At 34.7% G+C, this 13,289-nt stretch overlaps 2 protein-coding genes across 7 annotated transcripts in view; one reads left to right on the top strand and one right to left on the bottom strand.

Moving 5' to 3' along the window:
* Positions 1–13,289, bottom strand: part of LOC136030212 (18S rRNA aminocarboxypropyltransferase-like) — a 128,372-nt gene that overhangs the window by 27,158 nt on the left and 87,925 nt on the right. The gene's annotated exons all lie outside the window — the stretch shown is intronic.
* LOC136030211 (ras-related protein Rap-2b-like) overlaps positions 1–13,289 on the top strand; it is a 104,883-nt gene that overhangs the window by 69,456 nt on the left and 22,138 nt on the right. For all 5 annotated transcript variants that reach the window (XM_065709004.1, XM_065709007.1, XM_065709006.1 and 2 more), the window contains exon 3: positions 7,753–8,010. In XM_065709004.1, coding sequence (XP_065565076.1) covers positions 7,753–8,010 — 258 coding nt within the window. The remainder of the gene's footprint in view (positions 1–7,752; positions 8,011–13,289) is intronic.

Here is a 13,289-nt window from a genome sequence, read left to right as displayed (position 1 = left end):
TTGATCAGACGATTTTGAGAAATAAGGGGTGGGGAACGAGGCCTAGTTGCCCTCCAATTTTTCGGTTACTTAAAAAAGCAACTAGAACTTTTAATTCTTAACGAACGTTTTTATTAGTAAAAAATATACGTAAGTTAAGAATTAACTTATGTAACAAATTTTTATATTCTTATATTTTTGATTATGTATATGAAGGGGTTTGTCCCCCCGTTAATACCTCGCTCTTCACGCTTAATCTTAAGTTTTGTCCCAATTCTTTAAGAATGACCCCTGAATCAGAAAGGCCGTAGAATAAATAGTTGACATTACTAAAAATACTTAGCATAAAGAGCAAAGTATTTATCTCCTCCTAAATACCTCGCTCTTTAAGCTAAAGTATTTTTAGAACCCCTCATATGCGTAATAATCTCTGTTCGTTTTAAATTTTAATGCTACTCCTTACTTTCAATTGAAAAGACTTTTTCATGATTGTATTTTCATTGTTGTTTTTTTAATAGTAATGCTAGAAAATCTTGCGCCCTTTTCATTGAATTTCTCTTCCCCCATGAAATATTCCTCCAAGGAACGATCCTTCCACATAGCCTTCTCCCCTCAACCTCACACCCAAACCAAAAAAATCCCACTGAAAACGTCGGTACACTTCTCAATAACCATTACTGTATGTAAACATTGGTCAAAGTTTGTAACTTGCAGCCCCTCCCTCAGGGACTGTGGGGGAGTAAGTCATCCCCAAATACATAGTTCTTGTGGTTTTCGACTATGTAGAACAAAATGGGTATCTCAAAATTTTGATCCGTTAACTTTAGGAAAAAATGAGCGTGGGAGGGGCCTAGGTGCCCTCCAATTTTTTTATTTCCGTTAGAGTGAGCCCTCTTGCAACACTCTAGGACCACTTGGTCGATACGATGACCCCTGGGAAAAAAAAAGAAAAAACAAAAAAAACGAACAAACAAATAAACACGCACCCGTGATCTGTCTTCTGGCAAAAAATACGAAATTCCACATTTTTGTAGATTGGACCTTGAAACTTTTCTATAAGGTTCTCTTATACGCTGAATTAGATGGTGTGATTTTCGTTAAGATCCTATGACTTATAGGGGGTGTTTTCCCCTATTTTCCAAAATAAGGCAAATTTTCTCAGGCTCGTAACTTTTGATGACAAAGACTAAATTTGATGAAACTTATATATTTAAAATCAGCATAAAAATCCGATGCTTTTGATATATCTTTTAGCAGAAGTTCCGTTTTTTAGAGCTTCGTTTACTATTGAGCCGGGTCGCTCCTTACAAAAACAGCTTTAAATAAAATTTAATTTCACCCAAAACAATGGCGGTACAAATTTTTTTTTTAAATAAAAATGTAGATATTGTAAGAATAAGATAACCCTATGGCTGAAAAAATTAGTAAAGAGGAAACAAGAAAAAATTGTTCATATTGAGATTTGAAGCCGCATCCTCACAAAATCGAGTTTCTGGAATGTAACCAACCCTGCTTAAATGCACTAAACAGTGATTACGACTACTGCGAATACTAACAACTCATTACAGCAAAAATATACCAGAGGCCAACAGAGCCATGCACGATCTCCATCCCAATTTATACAAAGTCTCCCTCTTTACACCAAATATTCTAATTTCTATTAAACCCTTGCTTATGGTTTCCTCCAACCCTATTCGGGAACAAGCTGCTCTTCGTTTGCCCCTCTACAGTTTGCCAAAAGGGACAGTCTTAGGGAAGAACATGCCCCAGCCATCTCAACCTTTTTATAATTTTAGCCCTAGAAAGCGCGATAGAACCACATTTTCGTACAGCTTACTGTTTGAAATACGGTCAGTCAGAGGGGTACCAAAAATAATCCTTAGAATTCCTAAGAACAACATATAACAAATTTAAAAATTTCTAATGTTCTTATCTTGATCTTCAGACATGTTCTTCTAGCATTTCTTCGATTGTGAAAAAAATACCTAGGGCCTGGGCTTTTTTACTTTACAATATCCAGTGCATCCACCTTCTTTACTAGTAATGCTACATAGTCAAGTGAAGCTGTCTGCCTGATAAATGTTCTCTTTATCCAGCATCATCTTAATCACCTTCACTTATTTCCTTCGATTTTGTCTTGTAAACATTAGTTTTAAAACCTATTCTGACGCCCTGAACCCTCAAAATCTCCAAAACTTTTTAGTTTGATAAAATGTTCATATAGGATAATCAAATCATCAGCATAATTTAAGTCTAGGACAGTTTTGCTTTTCCATTTGAATTCATCTCCCATAGCCTTTCTCGTGCTCCTTAAGACGAAATCCATCAAACAAGTCCCTATAAATTGGGATACAACACAACCCTGCTTAACTCCTGATTTAATACGAGACCAGCAATTAACCTCAGTTCCTACCTTAACCGTATCAATGTTATTATCGTAATGTTATTCTCGTACATAGCACTAACCATTTTCTTGTATTTATTTGTTATACAATGCAAGCTTTATAATCTTCGTTAAAGCTTTTTTATCAAGTGAATAAACTTATTTATAACCTATAAAACTAAAGACTTGGTCTAAAGGGTTTGGTGACTGAGGCACTTCTTAATTATTAATCCAAGAATGAACACGTGTCAAGACGTTCTTTTCCCTTCCTAAAATCATATTGTTCTTCTCCTATTTTTTTTTTGTGTACAGCCTCTCTTTGTCTAAGAAGCATCATCACACTAAGTAATTTGCTTCCTACAAATATCAAGTTATTGATTCTATAATTGCCACACTCACTCTCATCTCCTTTCTTCTACAGAGATTTGATTAAAGTCTTCCTGAAATTGCTAGGTAACTGGCTGCATCCTCCATATCTTCAGCAATTTTATTCTTGGTCTCTACTTACATTTTATTTATTTATATTTTGGTGCCTTCTCTACTTCTTTACGTTCTACTTATTTTCATATGACCTATTAATCAAATAATTCCTGTTAAAGTCACTCATTTTTTTAGTGAGCTAAAAGTATTTTAAATTATATTTCTAGCTGTATTTCTAACTTTAGTCTGGTACTTGACGAACCCTTTTCTTAAAATGATTACGTCTATCTCCTAAATTGTCAAATTTTAGATTCTCTAATTTGATATTCAACTCTTCCAGGAAAGTTTCTATTAAACTATCATCTTGAGTCAATCAACACCATAACTTTTAAGAAGGTAACTATCCTTCCTAAATTTCACCTTTAGATTAACCCTAAACGTCACTAGATGGTTATCTTTATTTTTCATATCAATAGCAGCACTCATACATACCCTTGCATCTGTTCATCCAGTCTTCGGTTTCAAACAGTTCGTGCAAACGAACTGTAGTAAGGAGCGACCCGGCTCAATAGTAACCAAAACTCTAAAAAATTGAATTTTGATACCAATAGTTACATCAAAAGAATCGCATTTTAATGCTGATTATAAATATATAATTTTCATCAAGATCAGTTCTACCCATCATTATACCCACCAAAAGTTACGAGCCTGAGAAAATTTGCCTCGTTTTAGAAAGTAGAGGGGAAAACCCCCTTAAAAGTCATACAATCTTAACGAAAATCACACCATCAGATTCAGCGTATCAGAGAACCTAATTGTAGAAGTTTCAAGCGCCTGTCAACAAAAATGTGGAATTTCGCATTTTTTGCCAGAAGACAGATCACGGATGTGTGTTTATTTGTTTTGTTTTTGTTTTTATGTTGTTTTTTTCCAGGGGTGATCGTATTGACTGAGTGGTCCTAGTATTTCGCGAGAGGGCTCATTCTAACGGAAATTAAAAGTTCTAGTGTCCTTCTTAAGTGACCGAAAAAATTGAAGGGCACCTAGGCACCCTCCCACGCTCATTTTTTCCTCAAAGTCACCGGATCAAATTCTGAGATAGCCATTTTATTCACCATAATCGAAAAACCTTATAACTATGTCTTTAGGGACGACTTACTCCCCCGTAGTCCCCGTGGGAGGGACTGCGAAATACAAACTTTGACCTGTGTTTACATATAGTAATGGTTACTAGGAAGTGTACAGACGTTTTCAGGGGGATTTTTTTGGTTTAGGGGGAAAATTGAGGGGGGGGGGTAGATGGGAGAATATTCCAAGGAGGAACTTCTCATGGGGGAAGAGAACTTCAATGAAGGGGGCAAAAGATTTTCTAGCATTATTTGAAAAAACAATGAAAAAATAAATATGAAAAGTTTTTTCTACTGAAAGTTAGGAGCAGCAATAAAAATTAAAAGGAACAAAAATTATTACGCATATGAGGGGTTTACCTCCACATTATACCTCACTCTTACGCTAAAGTATTTTTAGTAATTTCAACTATTTATTCTACGGCCTTTGTGATTCAGAGGTCATTCTTAAGGCATTGGGCCATTTAAGCTTTAGTAAGAGCGAGGTATCGACGAGGGTTGAACCCCCTCATATACGCAATAAAAACATACGAATATAGAAGTTCGTTATGTAAGTTAATTCGTAAGTTACCTATAATTTTTACCAATGAAAACGTTTGTAAAAAATTAAAAGTTCTAGTTGCCATGCATCAATTCAAAAACATCCAGAAATTAAATAAAAAAACAAGTTTTTTTTAAATGAAAGTAAGGAGCAACATTAAAACTTAAAACGAACAGAAATTACTCCGTATATGAACGGGGCTTTTCCTCCTCAACGCCCCGCTCTTTACGCTAAAGTTTCTTACTGTTTTAAAAAGTAGAGTTAAGAGAAAGAGTCAAACTTTAGCGTAAAGAGCGGGGCGTTGAGTAGGAAAAGCCCCTTTCATATACGGAGTGATTTCTGTTCGTTTTAAGTTTTAATGTTGCTCCTTACTTTCATTTAAAACAAATTGTTTTTTTTATTTAATACAATAAATATAACTAATAAGGCCGGTCGTTTCACCATCGTTTGAGTACCATGTTATTGAGCACCATTTGGTTTTACAACCAAATACCGTATTGGACATCACAAGATTGTTAATAACTGGCACAGATTGCCATTTGTGGCGTATTAAGGAATAATAACTATTATTTTGATTAGTTTTAAAAGTGAATTTTGAAAAAAAGCTTGAAAACCAGCTTGTGTCATTTTTTTCTTTACTGCTAGCAGGGCACTGGAATATCATGAGAGCCGTTTGAGAACCGATTTGAATGGCAATCGCTATATCTATTGCCTATTGCACTTAAACGTAATATTCAGAATAGATAAAATTTTTGAAAAAAACTAATCCTTTTGTGTAAAAGATGATGAATAACGTTACAATCGTAGTTTACATACCTAAATGACTTTAAGTACGATGTGTCATGACGAAACTGTGAAAAGACGTAAGCTGCAATAGTGACATTTATAAGTGGCTAACTTGTCAGGTCACCTTAACAGTTAAATTAAGTAACAAAAAACACATTTGTAAATATACTGATACCAAGAAAAAAATGGAACATAAACAAAAGAAAAACAAGAAATAGTCTCAGACCATGGCAACCAGAGAACCTACTGCAAGAGTCAAAATCCTACACAAACAATTTCAAGCCTCCGACTTAATGTATGTTCATACCAACAAATATTATACTACTATGAAGAGACGGGCCATAAAAGATGACTTAGCTGGAAAGAGGTTTTTCAGCCCCCCCCCCACCAAAAACAACCATAAACAACAAAAGAAGAAGTATTCATCGATCAGAATTCACTGCTAATTCTGGTTTAATTCTGTGTTATTTACTAAGCTATATTTTCATCGTTGGACGTCCCTCCTCAAGGTCACCCTGCAACGCCAAGTGCAGTCACGGTTCTGGCTTGGCAAACTTTGTAAAAGGTCAACCCTGACGCCACCATGAGACCAAGCAAGTAGGATTTCGCTTTTGGCGACAGGGACGAAGGAAGGAGCTTATAACGGAACGAATACTCAAAGTCATCTCAAAACCTTAGAATGTCTCCAATCTTTTCTAGGATAATAAAGTGACAAACGTTTGAAAAATATTCAATCTTTTGACGCTATCCGGGAGCAGATCCAGGATTTTGAAGAAGGTGGCAGGAGGGAGCTGGATCAGTTTATTTGGATGAACATAACTGTAAAAATTTAAGTAAAAAGCTTATGCACAGAAACTCAGCCCGACCCAGGACTACCCAATGCCAACATCTAGCCACTTCGCTGCTCTACGGTACTGTGTAGAAAAAAACAAACAAACAAGGTTCAAGTATTGGTAATAGATACCTTGGCTGTTAATCAAAAGCTTCAGCCGTTGCTCACAGTGTGATTCATAGTCAGTTTTGGAAGTTTAAAATAATAATTTCCTTCTAATGTTTAGACAAGATTCCATGATCACAAAAATCTAATCACATCAAATAATTTATTTCCAAGGACCATGAAGAATATTGGCATTTTTCAAATGTCTTTATACAAAGTGTAGTTACAGGAAAATTGTTAGAGAGAAAAAATAAAATAAAGAAATACGCATTTTTTTATTGTTATCTTTAAAAAGTAGTCCTCAATTAAAAGAGGGGAGTGGTTTAATCTTTAATCTTTTTTTGTCTTTAAAAAATTCACACAAAAATTAAGATCACTTCACATACAAACGGTGTTATATTAGTAAAACATATTATAAAACAAAGTGCCAGTTGAATTTTTTCTTTGTTATTTTGATTTTTTTTTTCATTTTTGACTGATGCACTAGGACTTAGTTTTGAACTGCAATAAAAAAAAACAACTCCATTTTCTAGGTTGATCTTCCGTAATGTAAAAAATTGGACTTGTATATTCTAAGTCTTTTCTGGATTACAGTGTGAAGAGTAAAGACTATCATTACGTCGAAATCTTTCTTTCCCCAGTCTCTTGTCCATGGTTTTATTTGTTTTCTACCCTTTGTACACTCTTTCCCTTGATTGTCGCTGTACCCGTGAAATTTCTTGCAACGGCAATGTCATCCGTTCTACCTAGAGATTTCTTTAATTTTATCCTTCTCTTTCATGAAAAAAGCGGTAGAGCTTAAGCTCACCCCATATTAATCAGGAATGTTTTTTTCTTGACTTCTCTGCCAATTGTCATCCACCCTTTGAATTTTGTTATGTCCATGTGGAGTTTCAATTTGCCATGTTTATTCTCATCTACTTTACTTTTTTATTTTAAAATATTTAATCCAGAGTGTTCTAGATCTCCGAATATGTAACTGCCTAATTTTCAACGTTTCCATAAGTCAATCATTAAAACCGAGGTAACTTGTTCTGTAGGTAGTCCAAATTAACCATACATGTCGTATTATAATGTTAAAAACTGTATTAAAATACAGTGAGTAGAAAACAAGCTGCATAAAAAGCTCAATAACAAAAAAAAAATGTTGAAATTTAGTTAACGAAAAAACAGATACATCAAAAGTTAGAGAACACAAAAGAAATTGTGTTAGAACTTAGTGACTAAAAAAGCTAATATCAGATTTTGATTAGTAAAAAGAAGCTGTATTAAAGGCTATTGAAGAAAACAACAAAGTTGGATTAAAATTTTGTGACCAAACAAAATTGTATTAAAATTTTATTAGCACTAAACTAGTTGTTTCAAACCTCCGGAGAAATAAAAAAACAAGTTGTATCAATACAGGCGAAATAACGAGTTCTGTAACTAGTTACATTAACAATAATTGTCCTTATGACAATGTTAATCCTGTTGTATGAGCATTGTAAGTTACATGGATCTGCAAGATGTATCAAGAGTATTGTAAGTTACACGGATCTGCAAGCTGGAAAAGCCATTAATCATCGATCAATATTTTCAGGTTGTTATTATGGGAGCTGCAAATGTAGGAAAGACATCTCTAGTATCTCAGTTTTTATATGATACATTCACAACACGTTATAAAAAAACAGTAGAAGAGTATCATAGGGCGGATTATGAAATATTTGGTATCCCTTTGACACTGGATATTTTGGATACTTCTGGATCATATGAATTTCCAGCCATGCGGCAACTGTCAATAAGTAACTCTGACGCCTTTGTTCTCACATACTCCTTGGATGACGAGGAATCTTTTAAGGTGTGTATTAGTTTATTGACAAAATTTAACAAAACAAAGAGTGTTCTCGTTAATAAGGAAAAGGGTGTAAATAATAAAGTGAAAACAAGAAAAAAAAAGATCTTAAGCCGTGACTCGACTTAACTCGAGTCAAATTAGAAAATGAAATGACATGCAGGGTAGATTGACCCATAGATTTATGCACAAGCTAAAAAGATTTAATTTTTTTAATGTTGAGTGTTGGATGAACATACAAGCCAGCACTGTTGGTTTAGTAAACACAACTTTACCCTTAAGCATTTCTGCTGTCTCCCTGAGAATAAATATAGGCTAGGATTATGTGGTTGCAATCGTAACCATAGACCGTCAGAAAAGTATCAAAATTGGGATATTCCCCGATGGATAATACAAATCAAAAATACATATTTTTTTAAACTACCATCGACTACCCAACTAGGTAGTTGGGTTGGAGTAGGGATACATGTTCACAAACATAACCCAGTTCAAATTATACAGGAAGGCGATCCCCCTTAAACCGCAATAAGGCGACCCCTTGGTACCATCCCTGCCAGGAAAAACTGAACTTAAGACTGGTAGTTCAATTCTTGCAAATTTAACCACTTACCCCAATGGTTAGAAAATAGGCCTATAAGTACAAACTAAATACAAAAATATATGACTAACATCTCCTTACTTCAGGCTCTCGTATAAAACTGAATCAGAATAACACTTCTTGTTTAAACAGTTCATGGTAACGGACTGTAAGCAAGGAGCGACCCGGCTCAATAGTAACCAAAACTCTAAAAAACGGAATTTTGATATCAATAAATATATAAAAAAATTGGATTTTAAAGCTGATTTTATATATCTAAGTTTCGTCAAGTTTAGTCCTTCCCATCAATAGTGATGAGCCTGAGAAAATTAGCCTTGTTTTCGAAACATCCCCTAAAAGTCATAGAATCTTAATGAGAATCCAACATAAGATTCACCGTATCAGAGAACCCTACTGCAGAGGTTTCATGCTTCTATCACAGCAAAAGTGTGGAATTTTGTATTTTTTTTCTAGAAGAAAGATCACAGATGTGTTCTTATTTGTTTTTTTTCCTTTTTTTTGTTTTCGCAGGGGTGATCATATCTACCTAGTAGTCCTAGAATGTCGCGAGAGGGCTCATTCAAACGGAAATTAAAAGTTCTAGTGTGCTTTTTAAGTTAACCAAATTGGAGGGCAACTGGGCCCCAAAGTCATTGGATGAAAAATTTTGATTTTTTTTCAACATAGTCGAAAAAATCTAATAGCTATGTCTTTAAGAATGACTTAATCCTCCATAATCTTCGGAGTAAGGGCTGAAAGTTATGAATTTTGCCCATTATTTACATATAATATTGGTTATTGGGAAGTATACAGACATTTTCAGGGTGTATTTTTTCTAGTGGGGGATCAAGGGGGGAAGAGGGTTATATGGGACGATCTTTCCATAGACGAATTTTTCATGAGGAAAAATCATTTAATAATGCTGGATTTCCAGCAGTATTTAAAAACAATCAGAAACTAAATTAAAACTGAAAGTTTTTTTTCAACTGAAAGTAAGGAGCAACATTAAAACCTAAAACGAACAGAAATTATTACGTATTTGAGGGGGTTTGCCACTTCGTCAATATCTCGCTCTTTCCGCTAAAGCATTTTTAGTAATTTCAAAAGAGGTATTTATTCTAATTAAACGGTTTTTGGTCTTCAGGGGGCGTTCTTAAAGAATTGGAACAAAATTCGAACTTTAGCATAAAGAGCGAGGTATTGAAGAGGGGGCGAATCCCCTCATATTACGTATATGAGGGAGTTTCTTCCCCTCGCCAGTACCTCGCTCTTTATTTTAAAGATAGAATTTTGTTAAAAAATGATCGATATAAACAATAATTTGTTTGTGTTATTTTTCGGTCAATCTTAGCATTGAATATTTTCTTAAGCAGCTTCTTAACTATGATTTTTATGTGATGATAAACCAAAGATATTGTATATTTCCGGTTTGTGGTTGTTATTAAATAAAATAAAACAGGTTTTTTCCAACTGAAAATAAGGAACAACATTAAACCTAAAACAGACAAAGATTATTACGTATACGAGGGAGTTTCCTCCTTCTTAGTGCCTCACTTTTTACGCAAATGTTTGACTTTTTGTTCCAATTACTTAAGAATGACTCCTGACACACAAGGACCGTTTAATTAGAATGATAAGCTATTACAAATTCGCAAACATTTTTGCGTAACGAGCGAGGTACTTTAGAGGGGACAACTCCCTCATAAGTGTAATAACAGCCAAAAGAAATATATGAGGAAATTACGGTTCAAACAGTTCGTGGTAGCGAATTGAAAGTAAAGAGCGACCCGGCTCCATAGTAGCCGAAACTCTTAAAAACTGTTTTTAAAAAAGAGTTTTAGTACCAACAGACATATTAAAAGAATCGAACTTTTATGCTCATTTCAAATATATAAATTTCATTAACTTTAGTCTTACCCATCAAAGGTTACAAGTCTGAGAAAAGTTTCCTGATTTTCGAAAAAAGTGGAGAACACTCCCTAAAAGTCAAGTGATTTTAACTAAAATCACACCATCAGATTCAGCAAATCTTACTACCTCGTATCAGCAAATCTTACTTTCAGAAGAAAAAAGTTTTTTATTTAATTCCATTAGAAAGCCAAGAGCGAAGACGAAACAATGAATCGTAGATATAGACGGTCAACAGTTACGACTAATAGAACTAATGATTAGATGAAAGGAATTCAATGAATCGAAGTTAAATCTTCAAGTGTTTTGTTGAGTCATCCAGAAAGGAATGATTTCTTAATTTAATTGAGGATACGAAAACAGTTACATATTCCAGCCCAGCTGTGAAAAGGGTACTTTATTGCTTCACAATTAAGGTTAACAGAAGAAATTAAAAAAAAAAAAAGACTGTCTGACAAATAATTGGATATCCTATAGCACCCGACATGCCTTCACTAGGAGAAATTTCCACTACCATGTCCTCCTTCGTAAAAAACAAAAGGCAAAACAAAACACTGAAAACATCAAAATTTACGAATCATCTTTTTTCGTCTTACTGGGATCGGGTTCATCTTAGTATCATCTTCAAGATCTGTAGATTACCATGACTCCTTGGTAACGGCATCATCTGGTCGAAAATCAACTATTTTCCTTAGTAGCTCAAGCATTGGTGGCATTCAAATAAAGTAAATACACAACTATCACAAAAACGCTTGAAATTTTGGAGGTATATCCAGGGGAAGAATTAGATAATTATGATCACCTTATCTGGTGGAGGGACGGTTGCAAATGGCAAATCGTTTCGAGGAAGATGGCAATGACCCACGAAAACTTCAGGAGAATCAGGTTTAGAACATTAGCCAACTATTTATTATCCTCTCAGGAGTGATGGTCCTCACGGTAGTAAAGGTCTATCTGAATAGAAATCTTTAGTAAAATAAAAATTAATTGGTGCATTAATGGGTACTTAGTCGTTTAATCATATAAACCTTATAACACAATTGATAAAGAAGTGTCCTCACCTACTCAATCTTACATTTGAGAGTAAAGAAGAACTGGGTCTTGATAACTAGGACGGCACCAGGCATCGTGAGGAATTGGCTTGACTAGCGTCTTAGCCTTCATCGGTGAAAACAACTTAAACAGCTATACCTGCCCCTTGGAATGCTTAAAAATAGCATTGGCAACTAGTACCAAGCATCGCAAGAATGATGGCGGTAAAGGGCTATGGGAGTAGTATGCTATTAGTGAATTCTATAATTTCGTTACTTTTGCCTTAATTTTAATGATGGGTTTCCTGTCTGAATACTGAATTCTAAGGTCTTGTAGTTTAGACCCTTTATTTCAATAAATATTGCGTCATCAGATTGCGTAAGCATTCTTGGTTTCAGATTCCTGTTACTTGACTCAAGAATATAAGCAAGGATACCTGGTATAGTTTTTTGCGATAGAGAAGCATTGTTAAGAGGGGTAAAAGAGCAATTATTATGTTTGTTTCCAGTTGCCTAGAACGGAAAACAAATGTCGATTTTCATGTATTATGTCCAGCGTTCATAATGTAACAGCCTTTTTTGTTGTGCACTGGAAGATATACGGTAATTTCACTGTCTGAAATGTCGGAAACTACATGTAAATCTTAAAGTGTATTCTCAATGATATCCGCTAGAATGTAACCAAGGGCTTAGTTGTTTTCTTATTGTATGTTTAAAGTAGAAATTTAGGAACACTGGGATAAATCTGTTTGCTTAGAGCAATGAGGGAACGCTTTGCAAAGATAAGTTAAAAACTCAAATTCCAATTCCTGTGCAACAAACTATAGCGGGATCGTCGGCTATTATTACTTGCATTTCCGCGACAGAACAGGAAATCCAAAGTGTGATGGAAAATTTTGCTAAAAAAATAGAGAAGAAGCTGGATGAAAAACTAGTGGCTACTGCTGCTGGTCTCTATCCAGTGACACTTTGAATGCCATGAAAGCTCAGAGTTCAACTATCGTTAGTGAGGATTATTCAGCATTGATTGTTGAGTTTGAACCGAAATTCTTAGCCCTCAGTAACGAGCTGAAATTTCTAAGAAATCAAATAATATTTCTTGAGGAGAGAGTTAAGAATGCAGAGCAGAAACTAGATATGTATGATCAGGACTTAAGGCTAGATAATCTTCTTTTCAAATCGTATCAAACAGCCTCCAAGTAGTGACTTAAAGTCTGTAATCGGGGGGTGTAATTCGAAATACAATGGAAATATCTGGAGCATCTGATGGTGATATTGTGGAAAGATTTAAACTAAACAGTTCTACAACTCGTCAAGGTGCCATAGCTTCGGTCCTAGTCAAATTCAGGTCGAAAGAAATTGCCCAAAAAGTTTTTAAGCTTAGGTCAAAGCTAGTGCGCACTGGTATATTTGTATCAGAAAATTTAACAAAGCATAGACGGGACATTCTGAACCTAGCACGTGAAAAATACGGTAATAAAAATGTAAGACGAGAGACAGCTGTCCATAGACAAAAACGTTTCACAAATACCTAATACATCAATACTACTATTCATAGCAGACAAAAAATTTTCAATATCCTCAGACGATGACGTAAGATGGCAATTCCATTCAGACATACGAAAACTCTTATTTTCTTTCCGCATCAGAAATTCAAATGTTACATACTGACTTTTTCTTACTGGCTCAGGGCATTTTACAACACTCTCTTGAGCAATTTTACACTCTAAAATTTCATTAACATCTAAAGCATTATTTTCTAATTCATC

This window comes from Artemia franciscana, chromosome 8 (assembly GCF_032884065.1).
Source record: "Artemia franciscana chromosome 8, ASM3288406v1, whole genome shotgun sequence".
Classification (NCBI taxonomy): domain Eukaryota; kingdom Metazoa; phylum Arthropoda; class Branchiopoda; order Anostraca; family Artemiidae; genus Artemia; species Artemia franciscana.
Note: the sequence above shows the minus strand (reverse complement) of the source record. Positions and strands in the feature narration are given on the sequence as shown.